A 14,225-nucleotide genomic window follows, 5' to 3' on the forward strand; every position below is an offset into this window, starting at 1 on the left:
GAGTTTTAAATGTTGATGGACGGAGTCTGATGGGAATTTACAAGTTCCCCATCAGGTCCGCTTCCTTTGTGATTGACAGCAGGCAGTAGGTGGATCCATAGCCAACAGACACCCTGATATGTTATAGAATTTGCGCTCTGCTTGTTGGTAATCATAAGGGGTGTGGACATGATGAGAAACTAGTGTCTAAGCTTCTCTATCAGGCCCAGCCGTTCTCATTGTTGCTGGATGCTGGGATGCTACTAGCTGTGAAGCCAACAGCTTGTAGGCATGTGCTTACTAAGGGAATGGTATTGCTAGCAACCAAGATTTTTCTGCCCAGGTTAGGGAAGGGTGAAATTTTGGATCACTGGTTTCCTGGATTATTTTTGGATCCGGTCTTCCTTTCTGGTCCATTATATATATATATCCGGGCTCATAGAGAGCTTCAGTACGGGCCCACCTGGGAGCTGGAGGGTCCATGTCATTGGCAAGGATATAGCCTTCGTCTGCAACCCCAAGGGAACTCACCAGCCATGGACATCTTTTAGAGGTACACCTGGGCTGCCACAGAATAGTCAGTGGTTGGACTCCTGCACCATTATGTTGATTAGCCTGCCCTACACAGCTTAAATAAGCTGTGCGTGCGGAAATGTTCTGTGCGCGTGTGCACACGCGTGGTTCCAGGGGGAACAGGCTTGGCTGTATTTGCGTATGACACAAATCCTTGTATGCCCAGATACAAGGCTACTGCGCATGTGCGGCAAAGCTGCTGTGTGTCATGGCCGCCAAACAAACTGCTGAGCATAGTGGCACTCTTGCGAATGCACGTGCGCCCTGGTGAACCAAGGTGAAGCGGCACACCATCCATCCACACCATGTGCCATTATACTGGTAAAAATAAACAGCCAGACACAAGCAAAAAAAAAAAAAAAAAAAAGTACACTTTGCAAACATCCGCAGCTAGCCCAAAACTGCCCCGTATGGTCACTGCACATAGGTGTCCACCTCTAGCTAGCTTGACCGATTGTAACAATCTCTGGGACACCCCACAATAATATTAAAGGGGTTTCACTTACCCGTCCAGGCACAGGGCGGCTTAGAAACAAAGAACCCAAACTTCACCCATCACAGCGGGTTCCTGTCACTTGAGGAACTTCAAGGACTGGGTACCCTTTCCATATTTTAGGGTCCACTCCCTTGGACCTGAACATGCGCCTTAGCGCGGTGGTGTCCAGGATTTCACTTCGTAGGGTCCAGCGCTCGGAGGTCGCATTACAGGCAAAACCTTGTAGGACACTGGATGCATGAATTCCAATATGGGGTGCATTTTTTCCTTTTTCATACATCATGGGATACAGAGTCAGACTAATATTCGTTACCTACCGAGTTATACTCCATCAGGTGAATGGACACTGGTAAGACAAAGGTCTTCAGACAGGAAGTGATCCCTTAAACTCCCCCCCCCCCCCATATAGGAAGTACTTCAGTTTTTACCAGTGTCTGCACAGTGGATGGCACGGTTTGTTTGAGCTCTCTGAGCTCCAGGTCTCTAGTCCCACATACGGTTCTTAAATGAATCAACATATTGACCGATCGGATCCATTTGACACAGGCTTATATAAAATGGTACCCGAGCCTCGCAAAGAAGACTTTTTCGGCCGCTAGCGGGGGTTAAAACCTCCCCGCTAGAGGCTGAATAGCGCCGCTAAAACGATGGTAAAGCAGAGCTAAAAATAGCACCGCTTTAACACTGACGCCCGCCCCAATGTGAAAGTAGACCAAGTCACAGTTATCCTCTAAAGCCATTAAAACATTTTTCTCACCCTACATCCCGACTAACCTGTACTGTGGAGGCCCTGCCCTATATATCTGGCTAAATGTGTATTTTTTGCTGCACGCCTTTATTTAATATCCCTCCCTTAGTATACAGGCGGATTCTGCATGGCAATTACTGGGAATGACGGATCAGTAAGACATCAATGTGCTCCAGACCTCGCTCCCTCAACACAAATGTCACCGTTGTCACAGATAGAACACAAGCCACCTCTAATATACAGGACTTTCCTCTGCTCTATCTCACACATAACACAATGACAATAATAAAGTGACAAGGACAAACTGGAAGCGTGCCACCTTTTATTCATCTCTTGAGTTATTTGAGAGAAGAAAAGAAAGAGCAACAATGTCAATACAGTATATGAAGATATAATGTTACAATGCCAGATATTATCTGAGTCCCGCCAGATAATAAATCTCCCGCTTAGGAAAGAGACTAAAACTTGAGTGCAAAATCTGGTGCAGCTCTGCATAGAAACCAATCAGCTTCCAGTTTTTATTGTCGAAGCTTAACCACTTTAAGACTGCCCCAGCCAAATATACTGTGCAGAGCGGCCCTCCTGCGTGAAATCACTTATAGTTGTGCTCATAAGTTTACATACCCTGCCAGCATTTATGATTCCTTGGCCATTTTTCTTAGAATATGAATGATAACACAAAAACTTTTCTTTCACTCATGGTTAGTGTTTGGCTGAAGCCATTTATTATCACTCAATCATGCTTACTCGTTTTAAATCATAATGGCAACAGAAACTACATAAATTACCCTGATCAAAATGTTTACATACCCTTCCATCTTTCATCCAGTGCTGCACTTATGTTTCTGGATTCTGAGTCATGGGGAAAGCCAAAGAATTGTCAAAGGATCTATGAGAAAAGGTAACTGAACTGTATAAAACAGGAAAGATATTTAAAAAGATATCCAAGGAATTGAGAATGCCAATCAGCAGTGTTCAAACTCTAATCAAGAAGTGGAAAATGAGGGGGTTCTGTTGAAACCATACCACGGTCAGGTAGACCAACTAAAATTGCAGCCACAACTGCCAGGAAAAATGTTCGGAATGCAAAGAAAAACCCACAAATAACTTCAGGTGAAATACAGGACTCTCTGAAAACATGTGATGTGGCTGTTTCAAGATGCACAATAAGGAGGCACTTGAAGAAAGATGGGCTGCATGGTTGAGTCGCCAGAAGAAAGCCATTACTGCACAAATGCCACAAAGTATCCCACTTACAATATGCCAAACAGCACAGAGACAAGCCTCAAACCACCTCAAACCTTTTGGCACAAAGTCATTTGGAGTGATGAGACCAAAATTGCCCTTTTTTGGCCACAACCATAAATGCTACTTTTAGAGGAGTCAACAAGGCCTATGATGAAAGGTACACCATTCATACTGTGAAACACGGAGGTGAATCGTTGATGTTTTGGAGATGTGTGAGCTACAAAAAGGCACAGGAAATTTGGGCTAAATTGTTGGCAAGATGAATGAAGTATGTTATCAAAAATTACTGGAGGAACATTTGCATTCATTGGCCAGGAAGCTGCGCATGGGACGTACTTGGACATTCCAACATGACAATGATCCAAAACACAAGGCCAAGTCGACCCGTCATTGGCTACAGCAGAATAAAGTGAAGGTTCTGGAGTGGCCATCTCAGTCTCCTGACCACAATATCATTGAGCCTCTCTGGGGAGATCTCAAACGTGCCGTTCATGCAAGACAGCCCAAGAATTTACAGGTACTGGAGGATTTTTACCAAGAGGAATGGGCAACTTTACCATCTGAATAGATAAAGAGCCTCATCCAAAAATACCACAAAAGACTTCAAGCTTTCATTAATGTTAAAGGGGGCAAAACAAGGTATTAACAACTGAGGTATGTAAACTTTTGATCAGGGTCATTTGGGTAGTTTCTGTTGCCATTATGACTTAAAAAGAGTAAACACAGTTGATTGATAATAAATGGCTTTAGCCAAACACTAACCATGAGTGAAAGAAAAGTTTGTGTTATCATTCATATTCTCTGAAAAATGGCCAAGAAATCATAAAATTCTGCCAGGGTATGCAAACTTATGAGCACAACTGTACCTGTACGTGATTTATTGCAGGGGGTCTGGGGCGCCCCACTCCTGCTGTCATTGGACAAAGCAGGAGCCAATCAGCAGGTCCAGCAGACATTATGTCCGCTGATCCCTCTGAAGAGAGGCAGAACGGCGGTCTGCCCATGTAAAAAAGGCAGATCGCCATTCTGCCAGAGAGCAAAATGGAGATCTTGTGTTTCTGCTAAGCAGAAACACAGATTTTTGTTCTCCCCCAGTGAAAGCACCCCCTAGGTACACACTTAACCCTTTGATTACTCCTGATGTTAACCCCTTCCCTGACAGTGTCATTAATACAGTGATGGTGCATTTTTTTTTAAAATGTCACTGGTCCCCAAAAAGTGTCAAAAGTGTCAGTTGGGTGTCCGATTTGAATATCACAGTCCCACTAAAAAGGGTTGATTGCCGCCATTACTAATAAATAAATAATTATTCCATAAATATATAGCATTGTTTTTAGACACTAACTTTTCCGCAAAACAATAAATATACGCTTATTGGGATTTGGTTTACCAGAAATATGTAGCAATACATATTGGCCTAAATTGATGAAGAAATTTGATTTTTTTTTTTTTATTGGATGTGTTTTATAGCAGAAAGTAAAAAAAAAAAAACATATATATATATATATATATATATATATTTATTTATTTATTTATTTAAAAAAAAAAGAGAAAACCACAGAGGTGATCAAATACCACCAAAGGAAAGCTCTATTTCTGGGAAAAAAAAAAAAAAAAAGGACATAAATTTTATTTGGGTACAACGTCACATGACCGCACACTTGATATGTAAAGTATCGCAAAAATGGCCTGGTCAGGAAGGAGGGGTTAGAAGCTGATTGACTACCATGCAAAGCTTAACCAGATTCTGAGTGCTTCAGTGTTAGCAAATCTCCCCCATAGTATCTGCCGGCCACAGCGTACAGTCAATCTGCACTTCTTATCACATTGTATTATTAGTGCAACTGTTCTGCCTTCAGCAGAATAGTAATTAGGTTATTTTGCCTGCAATGTCAGATTTGACCACAAGATAGAGCCAGTGGTACATTTTCTGTTTTTTGCAGAAACTAGAAACTGTTCACCTTTAGCAAAAGTTCCCATCATTCTTTAGTGTAAGGAAGAGAAACAGGTGCATCCTGGAAACTCAGACTCCATCTTAGAGACTAAAAGAAGAAACCAGCTATCAGAGAACATGTTGGACTAAAACTTACATCCCCGAAATGCAGCAACGCTAGTGAGAATTACTTGTGGCCATCTAAAGCCTAGCTATCATTGTATTTGTGTATATGTCATATACTGATTGTAACTATCTGGTATTTGTTTTTTCTCAATAGTTTCACTCACCTTGTTTTGTTAACTACTTCAGCTCCGGTTTACCCCTCTTCATGACAAGGTAATTTTTTGTGATACGGCACTGCGTTACTTTAACTGGCAATTGCGCAGTCATGTGACGTTGTACCCAAATAAAATGTATGTCCAATTTTCCCCACAAATAGAGCTTTCTTTTGGTGGTATCTAATCACTTCTGTGGTTTTTATTTTTTGCACTATAAACAAAAAAGTCCAACAATTTTGGAAAAAAAAAAAAAAAATAGAATTTCTTCTTTAAAGAGGGATTCCACCAAAAAAAAAAAAAAAAATATTAAAAGCCAGCAGCTATAAATACTACAGCTGCTGACTTTTAATAAATGGACACTCACCTGTACCGGGTTCCAGCGATGCCGGCAGCCGAGGCCGATCGATCGCTCGGCTCTCGGCTGCTGTCGCCACCATTCTGGGTGAGGGAATCAGGAAGTGAAGCGAATCAGCTTCACTTCCCGGTTCCCTACTGTGCATGCGCGAGCCGCGCCGCGCAATAGGAAATCTCCGCGCTGTCACTGGGACCCGTGTGTGTCCCAGCAGACAGCGCGGCAGGGCAGGAAATGGCGTAGACTCCCACGGGAGTCTATGCCCGGAAGTGGGTGAAAATACCTGTCTTTGACAGGTATCTCCACCCCCCTCCCCCCTGAAAGGTGTCAATTGTGACACCGGAGGGGGGGAGGGATCCGATCAGCGGAGGTTCCACTTTAGGGTGGAATCCCGCTTTAATTTAGGCCAATGTGTACCCTGCTACATATTTTTGGTAAAAAAAAAATCCCAATAAGCGTATATTGATTGGTTTACGCAAAAGTTATAGCATCTACAAACTATGTGATAAATTTATAGATTTTTAAAAAACATTTTTTTTACTAGTAATGGTGGAGATCAGCAAATTATAGCGGGACTGCGACATTGCGGTGGACAAATCTGACAGGAAGTGACACTTTTTGGGGACCAGTGACACTAATACAGTGATCAGTGCTAAAAATATACACTGTCACTGTACCAATGACACTTGCAGGGAAGGGGTTAACATCGGGGGTGATCAAAAGGGTTAAATGTGTGTCTAGGTAGTGCTTGTACTATGAGAAGGCAGAGATCCGTGTTCCCGTTTTGTGGGAACACAAGACCACAGCCTTCCCTTCTCACAGAACGGCGATTTGCCTTGTTTACAAAATGATCGGCGGTTCCTCGTGGACATCGCGTCTGCCGGACCTGCTAATTGGCTCCCGCTTTGTCCAATGACAGCGGGAACAGGTCACCGGCGGCGGACATGGCGTGCCCCAGACCCGGAAGTTCAGGATCATGTACAGGTACGTGATCCTGCGCAGGGGAGCCACTTTGCTGCTGTATATTTACTGTATACGGTCGGCAAGCAGTTGATAAAGCTTCAAAATTACACACACAGTCTGGCTTATTGCAGAATAGAAGGGTTTAGCTGCATGTCAAGCTACACACAGGGAAAGTTTAGCAGAGACAGAACAGCAACCAATGGGAATTTGTCTCTCAACATGTCGCCTAATCAGGTACCAGCTGGATTCTGATTGATTGCTATAGGTATGGCAACGCTTGCTGTAGTCAGTGGATACCTGTCCCCCTGCTTGCTTATGCATACCTCCCAACATTTTGAGATGGGAATGAGGGATACCTACTAGCAAACTTATGTAGGCATAGGACACGCCCCTGACATGCCCCCTTAAAGGGGAACTAAAAAAAAAAAAAAAAAAAAAAAAAAAAAAAAAAGCACTTGTGGATTTAAGTAACCTCCCCCCCCTTTTTTTTTTTTTTTTTTTTTACACCACTACTATTCCTTTATATTTGCATTTAAAATTGAAAAATTTAGCAATTTAGAATTTGGATGGAAGGTTTAGCACTGGGAAACACTTTTTGAAAGATAAAAAGTGCATTTTTTATACATCTATATAGATCAGACCAAAATGGAGGGACAAATGAGGAGGAAAGAGGGACATTGCTCCAAACCAGGGACAGTCCCTCAGTTTGGAGCTATGCTTATGTATAGCAACAACGTGCCCTAAACCACATGCCAACGTATCTTCTCTATGTTCAGGCCATTGTGGTGCCATTCGTTGTGAATGGCACCAACACACCATAGCACAACTTGCGTACTATGCACTGTGATTTAAAAATGGGTCATGTCTATTTTTTATTCATTGTGGTGCAACATGACGGATGGGCTGCCCAAAACCAACATACATTAACATATATAAGAATGTGTACTACTGTACCGCAGCGGGTCAACTTACCATGAATGGGCCCTCAATTCCTCAAAGGGTGCTTCTCTTTTAATTCATGCATTTTCTTTTACCTTAGCAACAGGGTCCCTTCTTTTATTGGGATTCCCCTGCCCAGGAGCTACTGCAGAAGCCCTCAGTAATGTTTCGGTGCACACCCAAGATTGCAATGCAATTGCTTATATAAAAACTACAGAGGCAGCAGCGCCATCTACTGACAAATGTGTAGCTGCACACCCTCCTTCCTTGTAGACGAGGTCTAGTCTCCTGGGGACTAAAACAGCACACCTGTGTGATCAGGCTGTGATAGAAGCAGCTGTTCCCCAACTCTTGTGCTGAATTCTAGTTCAATTAGTCAATTTTTGGTAAGCTAACCAAAGTTCCGCTTTAAAGGCCCAGACATGCGAACCGAAAATTGGATGACAGATTGACTTTTTTCGATCAATATTATTATTATTATTATTATACAGGATTTATATAGCATCAACAGTATGTGCAGCACTTTACAACATAAGGGAAGACAGTACACTTACAATACAAATCAATACAGGAGGGATCAGAGGGCCCCGCTCGTTAGAGCTTACAATCTAGAAATTAATAGTCGTAAGTAGAAATTGAATAGGTTACTAAAGTCACGAAAATTCTCGTACAACAGAAAAAAATAAATAAATCGGACGTGATGTCATGTGTTTGTCATTGCATTTTCGGGCGACAACTGTACTGAATAAACGAAAATCATACAATCTGGTATCCTACGAGGAAAATTTTCGCGATTGTCCGATCGAATAATATCAGATGAATTGTCATGATCAGCTCTCAAAAGCTCTGTACTAGCGATCCGATTATCGTACGATCGCGCCGAAAGCTGTATTTTTCGTGGGATTTTCGGATCGTGTCTACGGGCCATTAGCCCCCTGTTCACATTTGACAGGTCAAATCGCATGTCAAATTGGAAGCCTATTACTGGCAATAGGAGTGTCCCAATCGGTGCGGACTCCGACTTTACGGTGCTGCTCCAATTTGCAAAAGTAGTTCCTGCACTACTTTTGGCAACTTCTGGGGCGATTTCAATAGACATCTGTGCATGAACCTGCAGATGTCTTTCAAGTCGTCCCCAAAGTCGGACTGAAATGCAGCTGTAAAATCGTGCGAGTTCATCTGAATTCAAAGCCGTGTTCAGTGTGAATGACGGCTAAAGCCCCATACACACTATGAGATTTTCTGCTGATATTTGTCTTCAGATTTAAGAAAACCATGTAGTGCAGGGGCCTGCCTGATTGCGTACACATTGAAACTCCTAAGGTTTGACCTCATATTATATGGTTTTGGTAAATCTGAAGGAAAAATTCAGCAGAAAATCTGATAGTGTGTATGGGGCTTAAAGGTTTAGTCCACCTTTGTGATCATGTTTCATACTACACACCTAGTTAGAGTGTAACATGAAACATGGTCACATTCTATGGTCATCCTCCCCTCTACTTACCTGAATCGCATGTCTCTTCTCCTTGCAGCATTCTATTTCCTTTAGACTCGGTTTACATATATGCGGTGTGGCATACTGCATGTGATTCGCACAAGAATCGCACCACATTTCTGTGAAACTTACATGAGATTCCTCTGCTGTGCGATTTGAGCCATTAATTTATATGGCACAATTTGCACCGCATCCAAACAAAAAAAGGTGCAGGACCCTTTTTTTGTCCACTCTGGAATTGGATTGCATGGGTATTCACCCCTATTCGATTCAATTCTGTCAATTCCACTGTATTTTGCAAACTGTTTTGGGGTGTTGTTAACTTGGTATTGACAACCGCTGTGGTTTGCAGGAATGCCGTGCGATTTCAATGCAGTGTGAGAAACGCACAGGATTTGCTGCTTTTCCCGCACCACATAAATGTGAACCAAGCCTTACAGATCTATTCCCAGGTATGTGTGAATGGGAAGACTGCAAGTCCCAACTGCTGTTGTGGCAGAGGGACTTGTAGGTCTCCAAGGAGCACAAGTGCAGTGATATCGCCATACTCGTCCATTGATTACTTCCTCCCTTTACCTTAATGGTGGGTCCATACCTCTGTATGGACCTTGGCTGGGGGGGGTCTGTAAGACCTTGTACACTCTACTCACAATCCACTAATCATATGGGTGCATTGATTCATTTTTTGCGAACATTAAAATATGCATTTAAAGCTAATGTGGGTTTTTTGTGATTAGGCTTACATAAAATTGAAGCTGAAGTTTAGATATGAAAATTTTTACATAGTTTGGTCCAGCTTGGACCAAGTATGTATATGTCATACCCATGGAAGCTGAAACTCATTGTAGTAGACACCGCTACCACAGTGATTGCATAGCTCCCAACTGTCCCTAATTTCTAGGGACTGTCCCTGATTTGGAGCAATGTCCCTCTGTCCCCCCCCCCCCCCCATTTTGGTCTTGATCCTTACAACTGTATATAAAATACATATATAAAAATGCTAAAACTTTCTTACAAATTCTACATTGCTGCATTTGTACATTTTAAAAGCCAATATAAAGGAATTTTAGTGGTAAAAAAAGGCCCTTGTGGATTTAATTAACCTTTTTCTTTGGTTAATTCTCCTTTAAGGGTGTGTGGCAGGGGGCATATCCCATGCCTACATATGTTTGCTGGCAGGTGTCCCTCATTCCCATCTCAAAATGTTGGGAGGCATGTGATTGCTGCTAGAGGCTGTGTCCTACACCAAACTGAACGCAGGAGGTCATTTGCTTGGCATAGGTGCCATTTAGAGAACACATTGCATTTTCTCAAAAATTTCCTCCACCTCAATCAGAAAATGATTTGCAATAATTGAGAAAATGCAAAGTGGTCCCTGAGTGCACCCATGCCAAGCAAGCAATCTCCTACAGTATGTTCAGTCCATGGTGAGTATGAGTCCTGGTGACGTCACGTTCACAGACAATGAGGGACTTTCTGATGGATGTTTATGTATCTGTATTTTTCGTTCATGTGAGTGTGTTTTTAACTTTTTAATGAAAGTTCTTTTATGGTACTTTACTATTGTGCATTTACTCTTATATACAGTTTGAGAGCTGTTTGACCTTTTTTTACAAGGAGGTCAAAGAGGAGGGTGAGAGGCTCTCTTTTAGGGGTTAAAGCGGGGTTCCAGCGACCATTCCTATTTTTTATTTTATTTTTTGCAGTCATTGAAATAAATGTAAAATCATAAATACACTCACTGTTTCCTTTTTTTTTTTTTTGCTGTTGCTGTCCGTTTTAGTTTTAAATAAATATTTATTTTAAAAAAAGATTGTGGCCATTCCCATCTTGCTTGTGGGCATGTGAAGCCCACAAGCATGGATTTCCTGGATATGGTGAATGCTGAGCTCCCAGCATTCACCGCTATTTCCCACCCATGCTCAGTGTTTACAGTGAGCAGTGATGTAAACTTGAGGGGTTGCCATCACAATGGCAGGGCATCGTCGAAATCCCGCGAGAAATCGCGGCAGGCATCCGCAATGACTCCTGGGAATAATGACAGGAGCTCCCAGGAGACATTGCTCGAAAAGAGGAAATTACGTAATACCTGCAGATTACCCGCCCATATCCGTAGAGAGCTAAGACAGGAAGCAGAGGCGGACTTCTGCAAAAACACAGGTACAAAAGAAAAAAAATAAAGAAAAAATATCAGTTTATTACTGAATAGACTTATGGCATGTGATTAAGCAAAACATGTTAAATGGGGTGGAGCTCCGCTTTAACACCAGGAGGCCTGTCACTTTTTTATTGATTTTTGCATATTGGTGAATGGAGAAGATAATTAAGTCATTTTTGGGCACGTGATTAAGGACCCTTTCACACTGATGCATTTTTACTGCGTTTTTACCTTTCAATAAAAAAAAAATGTTTCCCTTTAATTCCTAAAAAAAACTCTTCACACCACTGCGCTCTGGGTGCAGCAGGTTTTGAAAAGTCCTGATTGCAGTATCTTTGGAGTGCTTTTCAAAACTGCACCAGAAACACATCTCCCCATTGAAATGAATAGAAAATGACCTCAACCAGGCAACCTGGAAACACATTTGAAACACATATGTGTTTTTGATTTAAAAAAATTAACGAAGCAGTGTGAAAGCAGCCTAATGTTATGTAGACTTTTGCTTTTTATTCTGTGGTGCATATTTTATTGTATTTTAGATTTTTTTCCTATTTATGTATTTTCCATGGATATTATATTTATTTTTAAATGTATATACAGTATATGAATTTTCACAAGTAAAGTGATTGATTATTTTGTGGCGCCTATTTTTTTTTTCTTATTGCATGGGTTGTTATTTTCTTTTAAAGGCAGCTGCTTGCTTTATTAATTAATTTATTCATTACTGTGTAAGTGGCCCAGTGTGAGTTTGTCTATTTGTATAGTTTTTTTATATTCCACAAATTGCAAAAAATTAATAAATGCACCCATTTTGATAAAAGCTAATATAAGCTGGATCAATATAAATCTAAAAAAAAAAAAAAAAAAAAAAAATTACTGCACCTAAACTTTCGTTTAAGATTTGGAATAAAAATCATTTGCAGTGCCCTTAATGTATGGTGGTCTGGCGGATGCATGTGCCATCGAGGAATCAGTGGTGAATCATTGGCAAAATCAACAATTTGCTATATGGAAACAGCAAATCATTTCTTGTTGAATGGGAATTCCAGATATTAGGCCACTGGCATCCAATGTGAATACAAAACAAATGATTTATTAGATCCAAATCATCGGCCTTGACGTTATCTGCGGCGGTTCAGCTCAGTATGTAGATTTTCCCCAGAGTTTTTCTGCTACGACTAATGAAGAGGAAGAGAAGGAAAAATTGTGCAGATGCACCCCCATCTATTTATTTCCCATATCATGAATCAGATTTTACGGCCTTGCTTGGACAAAGTGTTCACCGAGTGGTCCCATGTGAGGATAAGTCAGCTCTGGCACTCATTGTTCTGCGTTCACAGGAAACATGAAAGTGCAGCGAACACCTCGAGGTCTTCACACACCGCTGAGCAAAGACAATTAGAAACGTTGAGAAATACGTGGCCACAATTAATTATATTTCGGCTGCATGATCTCGACATACTGTGTCCCAGAATTTTTGAAAGACGCAGGAGGTGCGTGCCATGTCTCGTTAAAAGTTCATTACACTACAAAGAAGAGAAGGATATCCAGAAGAACAGGAATTTGATTTATTGAGATGTAATCCAAATGGTTTGAAGTGACATGAAACTTTGGTTATAAAATTTTACTCAAGTATGTATTCTTAAATTGAAAAAGTGCCTTTTGGTCCATCCCAGAAGGTTTTAATCTCCGATATTTACAAAATAATACATGGAATAAAGGTGTAAAAAAATACTGCGCTGTGAAAAGATGTGTTCTACCCAGCTGCCAACACTACTGAAGACTACACAGTAACATACAAAAATTAAAACAAAAAAGTGTGGCGCTTAGGTGGCAACAAACCACATGAACCAGTAAGGCACTAATTCAAGCAAAGAAAATTACATACACTTCAAAAAAAAGAAATTATGTGTAAATTCCGTTGTATATTAAGAGATCTTACTCTAGACATATACAGTCCATCAAGTGAACGTCTAACAGTCCTTGAAATGTGTAATATCAATCACAATTCCAAACTTGAGGTGACGTGAAAAAAGGTGAAATTCAACTTCTGATGTGTAGAATAATACCACCACCACCGTGATAAAGAAGGGGAGAGGAGGCTTACCAAATGACGTGGACTCAGAGGAAGGCTTACGCCTCTCGAGTCATATGGGCCTGTAGGTAAGCAAACCAGATAATCGTAGATCTAGTATGTAATCTCCCGCAAGTCTTCAGGTCATGAAATCATCCGTAGCGATCCTCCTATAGTGCTCATCCCACGAAAATAGGGGGCTCAGGTATCAAAGACCATGGAAGTAGAAAACTAGCATAGCGTGATACCGTTTTAACATCCAATTTATTAAAAAATAATAATAAAATTACACTCACATTTGGTTCAATCGTAATAACATAGTCAGAAAGTAGCGATGTCTGTAAGGGGGTCCACCCGACGCGTTTCAACTAAACAGCCGTCCTCTGGGGTCCCCTTCTTTATCACGGTGGTGGTGGTATTATTCTACACATCAGAAGTTGAATTTCACCTTTTTTCACGTCACCTCAAGTTTGGAATTGTGATTGATATTACACATTTCAAGGACTGTTAGACGTTCACTTGATGGACTGTATATGTTAAATTAATTTTATTTACCTTAATCTTTTGTGTGCATGAGGTTCATGCACTCTTCCACTTGGGAGTAAGATCTCTTAATATACAACGGAATTTACACATAATTTCTTTTTTTTGAAGTGTACAAAATAATACATGGCAGACAGGGGCAAGGTGCAGACATCATGGCTCTGTCCTGAGTGGCTCCATCACGAGTGATGCGCAGTTTCACTGCCGCAGTTATCAGTTCTGATCTTGTCTTCTCCTCTGCTTTTTTACAACTAAATGTCTATCCATTTGTATGCTCTACTCTGCTGAACTGTAACATATTTGGTAAATGTCTTCTGCTGTCATATTTTTAAACTTCTATATTAAAAGGAGTTGTAAAGTTAAAATTTTTTTTTTTTTAAATAACAAACATGTTATACTTACCTCCACTGTGCAGCTCGTTTTGCACAGAGTGGCCCCGAACC

At 41.1% G+C, this 14,225-nt stretch overlaps 1 protein-coding gene across 2 annotated transcripts in view; it reads right to left on the reverse strand.

Annotated features, from left to right (window-relative positions):
* The window catches only part of RAB27B (RAB27B, member RAS oncogene family), a 380,975-nt gene that overhangs the window by 143,176 nt on the left and 223,574 nt on the right, over window positions 1-14,225 (reverse strand). The window contains exon 1 of one of the 2 annotated variants that reach the window (XM_077462985.1): window positions 7,546-7,659. The exons of the other annotated variant lie outside the window; for it this stretch is intronic. Within the exon in view, the coding sequence (XP_077319111.1) occupies window positions 7,546-7,548 (3 nt within the window). The 5' untranslated portion in view covers window positions 7,549-7,659. Of the gene's footprint in view, window positions 1-7,545; window positions 7,660-14,225 lie in introns of those variants that run through there. 2 annotated transcript variants of the gene reach the window in all.

Source organism: Lithobates pipiens, unplaced genomic scaffold, assembly GCF_037356315.1.
Source record: "Lithobates pipiens isolate NorthernLeopardFrog02 unplaced genomic scaffold, aLitPip1_a1.2 Scaffold_3, whole genome shotgun sequence".
Classification (NCBI taxonomy): domain Eukaryota; kingdom Metazoa; phylum Chordata; class Amphibia; order Anura; family Ranidae; genus Lithobates; species Lithobates pipiens.